We start from the raw sequence: 8526 nt of genomic DNA, 5'->3' as shown, positions 1-8526 counted from the left end.
GGCACATCGACGAGCTTCCCCCCAAAGTAAGAAAAAAATGAGGAGGAGAGACATTAAAAAATCATTTCCCAACCCAACTTTCACGCGCTCACCCCGTCCGCGCACACACAAACACCGAAGAAGAAGGAAAAAAAAACCGGCGGGAGATTTGAAAGTCAAAAAAAAAAAAAGATACAAGGAACTCGACGCGATGTGAATCTCGCGTGAATATAAGTTTCAGACGCGACGACTACAACACACACACACACACAGAGAAAAAGTGTAGGTAAAATTATATTTATAGCATCGGCATCATATTTTTTTCGTCGCTATTTTAAGTTTGATGATTTCTCGACGAGCTTTTCCCAAATTGGCGACTTAATAATTCGAGTAAAAAACGGGCGACAAAAAATTGCCGAGAGATCAAAATCAACTTTTTTTTGTCGGACGTTCTTCGTTCGTGAGTTCGTGCGTGTTTTTTTTTTTGTAGGTTTTGGTGTGTACGGAGTTGTTGTAATAATCATAAAAAAATCATTAAATTCGCCTGGAGGAATTAATTTCTGTTTTTTCTGTGTTCTTCTGGGGGGTTTGGAAATAAAATTTTTTTTATTTTTGCGGTTGTGTCTACGGAGACCTAAATTTATACTTGACCCGCTTGTCGCCATCATTCACGATAGATTGCCAACTCTCTCTCTCTTGTTTCAACAAATTCACTTTTCTAATGTCGAATTTTCGAATTTTTCCGCGCGATTTTCAAAAATAAATTTCAATCGACGAATAAAATTTAAAAATGTAATAATTTAACACGTCGTCATGGTGATATCGAGTCTGGAAAGAAAACGATAAGTGGAGTGTGTACACACAACATCCTTGAAGAGACCCTCGACAACGTCTCCATTTTTGATTCAGCACTTCTTCGCATGGCGCACAATGGCGTCTCTATTCTTCCTCCCAGTTTTTCTTTATAATAAAATAAAATATAATAATCATATTTTTGATATTTTCTTTAAATATATAACATAAGAAAAGAAGTAAAAAAAAGAGAGAGGGGAAACAACTCATCGGGCACCGGTGTCTGGGGGGCTTTACCCCTCAGCACTTGGTATTGGGATATCTATGTGTTGTGTGTGTGTGTACAGTACAGTATATACTGGTGCTGTGTGCCCCCATCGGAGATTTAGTCTTTTTTTTTTCTTTCTATTTTTTCTATTTTTTCCTTCTTTTCTTCTGCAGCGCCTGGCGCCAGGGTGACGTGCGCGGTGGCCGCCTACCTTATACCTTTTCCCTCCTACTCCTCCTACTCCCTACCCTTCGGCCTCTGCGTCAAGTCCTCTGTACATATCAAAAGAAAAGAAGAAAAAAACACAATAGATTTCTCTTTATTTCTTTCGGAAAAAAATAAATAATAAAAATTTATTCATAAAATGAATAAATAAAATAAATTTTTTATCATATCAAAAAACCGGGCAGCAGCCAAGCAGTAGCTACCGGGGGGTTCTTTTATTTTGAGAAAAATAGATCCTCCTTCTTTTCAACTTGTCATCTTATTTGATATCCCGCAAAAGAAAAGAAAAACATCCAGTAGCTTCTTTTTTATTCAAATGTGTTTCCGATATCTGAAAAAATAAATAAATAAATAAAATCAATTTTGTTTTAAATCCAAGAAAAAATATAACGTTGCAATGCCGATAAGAGAGAAAAATTGAGAGCGGCTCAGGCTCAGGTCGATGGGCGTGTGTACGTGTGTGAACTCTCTTGCAAAGGGGCGGAGGAGTAGAGAAAGAAAGAAGAAAGTCTTCCGCCAACTCTTTTTATTTTTTTCCGTCTTCCACATGTACCGGGGGTCCGCGCGGCGGACCGATCCGGCGGCGCCAATATGTATACACACACGGAGACAATCCTTTTCCATCTTATAAGAGTATAGTCCCTCCCGCCCCCGCTCTCAATTCTCTATCCCCCCTATGTCTTTTGATCTATTTGGTTTTTTTATTTTTTTAAATACTGGGCATGTGTATTCAGACTAAATATATCCGAGTGCGGTACACAATTTATTAAAGATAATCATCAGCCAGGGCTCTCTGCTGAGACTGGTAGACTCTTATCTTCTATTCTTCGCCGCGCCTATATACCACACCGTCGTGAAAATAACTGCAATGAAAGATTTTTGGGGGGGTTTTCAAAAAGACCGCCAGCCGATTTTGAATAATTTTTGAAAAAATAATAATAAAATAAAATTTAAATTTTTTTGAAAAAGGGTGGCGACACTCAACATGTCAAAGGTGTTGGCTACACACTCGCAGGTAAAAGAATCAAAAATCGCTAATGGAAGCTGAGAGACCCAAACTTGCGATGTTAATCTTTTCTTTTTTCTGTTAAATCGACAAACATTTTGGTGGGACTAGAAGGTCAAATCTTATCGTTTAATGGGTAATTGTGTAGATACAATTTGTTATGATTCGATTGATGGCGTGTACCCTATGCACCTTTCACTGGTAGACTTGTCCAGGCCTAAATATCCAATCTCAAAAGAGATTGTTGGCCAAGATGGCCATAGTTCAGAGAGAGATATTAATATTATTATTCCCAACAAATAACGTGGTCGATTGTCATATAAGGTTCAAGGTGACCGACCTGATTCACATCTTGCCCTTTTCTTCTTTAATAAAATAATTAAAAGATTGGGTATAATTCTTGTGCTCTACGTGGAATTGTTATTCGAACGTCGAGTGAAAGGGAATAGCGTCCGCATCGAAAAAACAAGAGTCGGAAATGGTCGAAAACTCGGCGAGGGAATAGACGCAAATTCCCAGCTGGTCATAGATCCAAGATGTCAACCTTTCACTTATAAGGATCGCCAGAGAGACATTTCCTCTTGTGATTTTCTTCTCTTATGTAAGGGGAAGAAGAAATTAAAAAAAGTTACTGGGAAAATGTGGCAAGGCCGTTGTGATGCGATTATTAGGGACGTTGGGCGATGAATAACAAATAAACGATCGACATTTCGGCATGGCTCCTTAAAAATAGGAGGGATAATCATAAAGGAACCCGAGACAATGTGTCACCCCCCCCCCCCCTCAAGTTCAAGGTCGTCGTCGTCATCATCATCGCCCAACAAACACAATCATCATCATCATCATCAACGGCACAACAACAACAACCGGCGCGGACCTGCTGCAAAACTCGCCTCCCGGCTCCTATAGGAGCATAGGAGCTGGGGCGCTTATAGAGCGGCGGTGGGCAAACGTAATCAATCCATCCGTGTGTGTGTGGAGAGGGGTGGGCTATTTAAGCTCCGCCCTGAACCCAATGGAAGCCGAGAAGGGTTGGCTGGCGCCGGCCGACCAATGGCGTGAGAGCAAAGAGGCGGGGCTTACCCCCAAAGGGGCAAAGGAGAACAGCAGAGAAACGAGTGGCGCAAAAGGGTCCCGCCCACTTTTCCTATACGTGTGTGTGTCTAGTCTAGATACCTTAGACACACTCCACCTTTTTTGCCTGGGCTCTCTCTCTCTCTCGCCCCTGTGTGTGTGTGTGTGTAAGTGAATGGCCAGGCAGTGGAAAACCAGTTGGTTCGCTAACTACCGCCCAGGACGGTCGTGTTGTTGGTTCGTTCCCCGTCAAGTTGATTTGTTTTAACTCTGCACAATTTTTTGGTGATTTCCATTTTCTCTCTCTGCTCCTGTAACGGAATACAGTGTCCATCTCTCGGCGTGTGTCATCCATCAACAACAAATTCTTCGTCTTGAAATTATTCAAAAGTTTCCCAAAAAAAAGTGAGCGCGAATATTTGAAAAGGCCAAAGAAAATAAAACAACTGCAGTTGTTTGAAAAAGTGGTTTAGTGTTTTTGTTTGGTCGACGTTTGACATCCATCCGCAACCCTGGAGTCGCCGTCGCCACATCAAATCCGGCGGAATTCGCCGGTGCCACATCCGCCGCCGTCCAGCTCTGCAAACAGTTTCATCGCCAGTCATTTCAGCAGCAGCGGCGACTACAACAACACAATGTCGTCGACGACGCCCAATTCCGTCGGCGCCGGAGATTGCGACCAGCAACAACAACAACAACAGCAAGATCAGTCCAATTCATCCGGACAGCAGCAGCAGGCGGCAGCGGCGGCAGCGGCCGCCGCATCCAAGAACGCCTTCCTGGAACTGCAACAGGCCCACCAGCACCTGGCCAGTCAGGCCGGCATCGGTCCGCCACCTCCGCACATGGGCGGAGGTGGCGGTGGCGGCGGAGGGGGGCCGTACGGCATGAGCCGCAACCCTTACGGCCAGATGCAACAGCAGCATCCGTCGGCCAACAGTTTGAGCGTCAACCACCAGCTGGGCGGCTACCCCTTCTCCCACATGACGTCACAAAACTCGTACGCGGCAGCGGCGGCCGCCGCCGCCGCCGGATACCACCACCTCAGTCCTTATCCGTCGCAATGTCCATCACCTCCCAGAGACGGTAAATCAAAATAAAATTATAAATTATAAAATCAAAATCAAAAATTGGAAAAAAATCAAATTTCTACGGGGCGTTCAAATCTCCTTTTGTAGTTTTGTTTTTTCCAAGGGAGGGGGTGTGTTTATGTTGATACCAGAAGGGGGGGGGGATAATATTTATTCCGGGGGATGTTGCGCTGGAAAGAGAAAAAAAATAGAAATACAAAAGGAGATCCCAGCAGCAGCCGGTTTCTTCTTCTTCTTTTGGCTGGACGAAAGAAGCAAAAGAAGAAGAAGAGGATCGCCAGAGACGTTACGTTGTTGATGATGTATGGAAGGGGGGCGGATGATGATGGATGGAAGGGGGGAGCCTTGAGAGAGAAGAGAAGAGAAAAGAAGTTTTTTTGTCTTGTTCTTCTCTCTTTTATGTACTGTAGTGGTGTACGGTGGTGGTACTAAGATGAAGTTGAGCCGATAAGAATCGATCAATTAATCGTCGAAATCCCCCCAGAACCCCGGTGGACGCGCACGGCCAAACCGGCGGGACCGGCCCTTTTTTTTCTCCCATGTCCGTCTTGAAAGAAAAGAAAAGATCAAAATAACAACAACATTCTCTCGATGATGAATGAGCGTAACTCCAACAAGTTTAAAAAAAATAGGAAAAAATGGAAAGAATTATTTGAAGTAAAAAGCCGTCGGAGAAAAACTGAAAATCTCTCAAAATTTAGCGCTGGAAATCGATTCATTTATGAAATGATATCTCGACTAATAAGGGAAGATCTTGGTCCGATTCTTTTTCATTAAACTAGACACGTGGAAACAAACACAATCATCATTATGCAGATGAGCATTTAGCTAGGCTAAAAGAGGTCGTCATCCATCACCCGTCCATTTAACAACAACCCCAAATATACAAAATGAACCTTTCAATTCATTTATTTGATTCTGATTTGATTTAAATTTGGAAATATTAGATAAAGATTCACTGGAATCGGGAATCCGGGTCAACGGAAAGGGCAAAAAGATGCGCAAGCCGCGGACGATTTACTCGTCGCTCCAACTGCAGCAGCTCAACCGCCGGTTCCAGCGGACCCAATACCTGGCCCTGCCCGAACGGGCCGAATTGGCCGCCTCCTTGGGACTCACACAAACTCAGGTAACATTTAATTCAATTGAAATTTTTCTTCTTAAAAAAAAAAAATGGCCGCCAAAGTTACAAAAAAGAGAAAAAAAAAGGTTCACGATATGTCACGAGGGGGCGTGTTCTCCATATATACAAGACGGTGGATGTGTGTGTGTGTGTGTGCTGGCCTGCTGCTGCTGGGCTGCCGGGCTGCCGTGTAGTGATGGATGGGGGTTATACGGGCCAAGACGGGCAGACGCACAAGAGTTCCATGCACAGAAAGAGAGAAGGGAGGGCAATAGATGGGTGGGGGCGTGTCCGTTCACAAACACATGAGGAAACGGCCCGCTCCATGTTGTTGTTGTTGTTGCTGTTGTAATAAAAACTGAAAAACTTTTTTGGTCCGTCCAAATATTTTTCCTCTTTCTCCCCCCACAGTTGGAAATTTATCGATTTTTTAAATAAAATGGAAATGATCAAAATGTCCGGCCAGCTAGAGAGACTAGGAAAAGGATGGCCGATAGCCATCCATCACGTGATTGCGTCACACAAGAGTTTTAATCCGCGCGCGCAGAAAAAAACAAAACAAAAAAATGAAATAAAATGTAAAAAAAAGTTTCTTTTTCTTTGGCTTTGGCTGGCCTTGTCCACATCCTTTTCGGTTTGTGTGTGTGGCTCTCTCGACTCGTTTCATCACATTCAGCTGTGGAATAAATAAAATTTTTTAAAAAGAAAAAGAAAAGGGCCAAGTGAGATGGATTAATCCGCTCATCGCATGCGCGAGCCCGGCTCTCAAACGAAAGAAGAAAAAAAAAGTTTTTTCTTCTTCTTCTTCTTTTCACGTAATTGTTGAACAACAACAACAAACTCTTCCGGCGGTTGTGTATAATAACGGTCCTCCTTCCATCTTGTTGATTTTAAAAAATTTCAAAAAAAGAAAAAAACCAAAAATTTAATTTTCTTTTTTTTAAATTTCAGGTGAAAATTTGGTTCCAGAACCGGCGGAGTAAATACAAGAAGATGATGAAAGCCGCTCAACAGGTCGGCGGAGGTGGCGGCGGATTAAACGGAAACAATTCCGCTTCGACGCCGCAAATGTCGCCGTCCGAATCAGAAGGAGGATCTCCCAGTCCGGAATGCGGAGATGACGGAAGTCTGGGCGGTGGTGGTGGTTACTTACCGCTGGGCATGGGCCAGCAGCATCCGCACCAGCAACAGCAACAACAGCAACAGCATCCGGGCGGAGGAGGAATGATGAACTACCACCAACAGCAACACCAGCAGTCGGCCGGTACGCCCGTCAGCGACTTGTCGCCACCTCCGCCAACGTTGCTGGGCCTGTCCGGCGGCGGCGGCGGTGGCGGAAGTCCTCCGCTTTCGTCGTCGACGGGCGGCTCCTGGATGCACGACACCAAGCCGAGCCTCATCCAAATGGGCGACCCGGCGTCGGCTGCCGTCGGCCTGGCCGCCCACCACCACCACCACGTCCATCACCAAATCCACCACCAAAACAGTTTGCAGCAGCAAATGGGAGCGGCGGCTGCGGCCGCAGCGGCCGCCGCCAATTACGGAATGCCCTACCCTTGGCAGTACGCCGCCACCATGAACCAAGGTCTACTCACATGAACTGATTTTTCTTAATTCATTTAGACACAAAAAACATAAAAATTTTTAAAAATTCAATCGAGTTGAGAAAGATTTTAAAAAATTAAAAAAGCCAATGGATAAAATTTCGTTAAATGTAAAAGAAATTTCTTTTTTCTTCAAAATCTTGGATTTAAATTATTTAGAAAAAAAAAGAAAATTAATTTTTTTTTCGCGTTCCCTCCCCCTGAAAAACTTTTTTCAAACAAAATTCGACAACATTAAATTGATTTCTTCGACTACTTTACTACCCCCCCCCCCCCCACTCCTATATACATATAAATATATTTACTTTTTTTTCTCGAATTTCTTTTCTGTGTGTGTGTCCCCCATGGCCCCATGTCTCCCAACTCACTTGTGTGTGTGTGTGTCAAAAAAAATTATGTTCATATTATTAAAACAACACAAAATTCATTCCTCATCAAAATCTTTCGACATTTGTTTTTCCCACTTTGCTCGGGTGCAATACAAGTCCCCCACCATGATGTAATTTTTACTACCATGAAAAATGTGTACTTGATATACGTACAGGACGGACTTGATTTCAACATTTTTTTTTTAAATCGTAAAAAAAAAATTAATTAAAACCCGAGGGAAAATTTTTTTAGGAAATACTGTAATAGTACAATATAATTTTTTTTATTTAATTTTCAAACGACACCGGGAAACTGTTGGGATTCAAAAAAATTAGTTGCGAATTTTGACCTAAATAATTTCAAATCTCTCCCCCCCCCCCCCAAGAAAATGGTGTGTAAACTACATTACGTGTATTTCTTTTCTTCTTTTATTTTTTGTTGTTGTTATGAAATTCGAAAAAAAAACTTTTTTTTCAATTAAAAAAAATCACAAAAAAATTTTTTTTTTTGTTATCAAATTTTTTTTTCAAAAGAGATTCAAACGAGTGATGTGTGTAACTGTGTATCATAGCCGGTCCCTCCTTCATTTTCATCCTGTCATTTTCTTTTGAAAAAAAAAAAAATGTTCACGACATTCCATCATCCTCCTCCTCCTCCCTGTGTGTACGTGTGGATTTTTATTTTTGTGTTCTCCGAGTTACGTAAAAGAAAAAAAAACACAACAAATTGATCAACAAAAAAGTGTGATGTTCTCATCCAAATACACAAAAATTGTGTGTCGATAAAAAGAAAAAAACATTTCGTCATTTCATTTTTTAAAAAAGTAAAAAGAAATTCCCGCCAGGAAAGGGCCAGCAGAGTCATCCATCACGGAGGTTTCAACTGCATATCTCATAACGATTCATTTAATTTCATTAACCATTTTACAATCAGAGAAAAACCGACTTTCTTATTTTTTAAAAAAGGAAAAAAAAAGTTGGAATTTTCTTGGGCAA

The 8526-nt window shown here is 42.3% G+C and overlaps 2 protein-coding genes across 2 annotated transcripts in view; one reads left to right on the top strand and one right to left on the bottom strand.

Moving 5' to 3' along the window:
• The window catches only part of LOC124336387 (calcium uniporter protein, mitochondrial-like), an 878707-nt gene that overhangs the window by 589413 nt on the left and 280768 nt on the right, over window positions 1-8526 (bottom strand). The gene's annotated exons all lie outside the window — the stretch shown is intronic.
• LOC124336244 (homeotic protein distal-less-like) lies at window positions 3508-7244 on the top strand. Its single transcript, XM_046789972.1, has 3 exons — window positions 3508-4430; window positions 5383-5564; window positions 6510-7244. Exons 1-3 carry the CDS (start codon window positions 3980-3982, stop codon window positions 7155-7157), a joined length of 1281 nt encoding a protein of 426 aa, XP_046645928.1. The 5' UTR covers window positions 3508-3979; the 3' UTR covers window positions 7158-7244.

Source organism: Daphnia pulicaria, chromosome 4, assembly GCF_021234035.1.
Source record: "Daphnia pulicaria isolate SC F1-1A chromosome 4, SC_F0-13Bv2, whole genome shotgun sequence".
NCBI classification, from domain to species: domain Eukaryota; kingdom Metazoa; phylum Arthropoda; class Branchiopoda; order Diplostraca; family Daphniidae; genus Daphnia; species Daphnia pulicaria.
This window is presented reverse-complemented; position numbering and strand designations above follow the sequence as displayed.

What these genes read in the sequence shown, in the direction of transcription:
- LOC124336244 (XM_046789972.1), top strand. Translation starts at nt 3,980, where the DNA reads ATGTCGTCGACGACGCCCAATTCCGTCGGCGCCGGAGATTGCGACCAG. An exon ending in TCCATCACCTCCCAGAGACG is followed by an intron (nt 4,431 to 5,382) that starts GTAAATCAAAAT and finishes TGGAAATATTAG; the next exon opens with ATAAAGATTCACTGGAATCG. An exon ending in TGGGACTCACACAAACTCAG is followed by an intron (nt 5,565 to 6,509) that starts GTAACATTTAAT and finishes TTTAAATTTCAG; the next exon opens with GTGAAAATTTGGTTCCAGAA.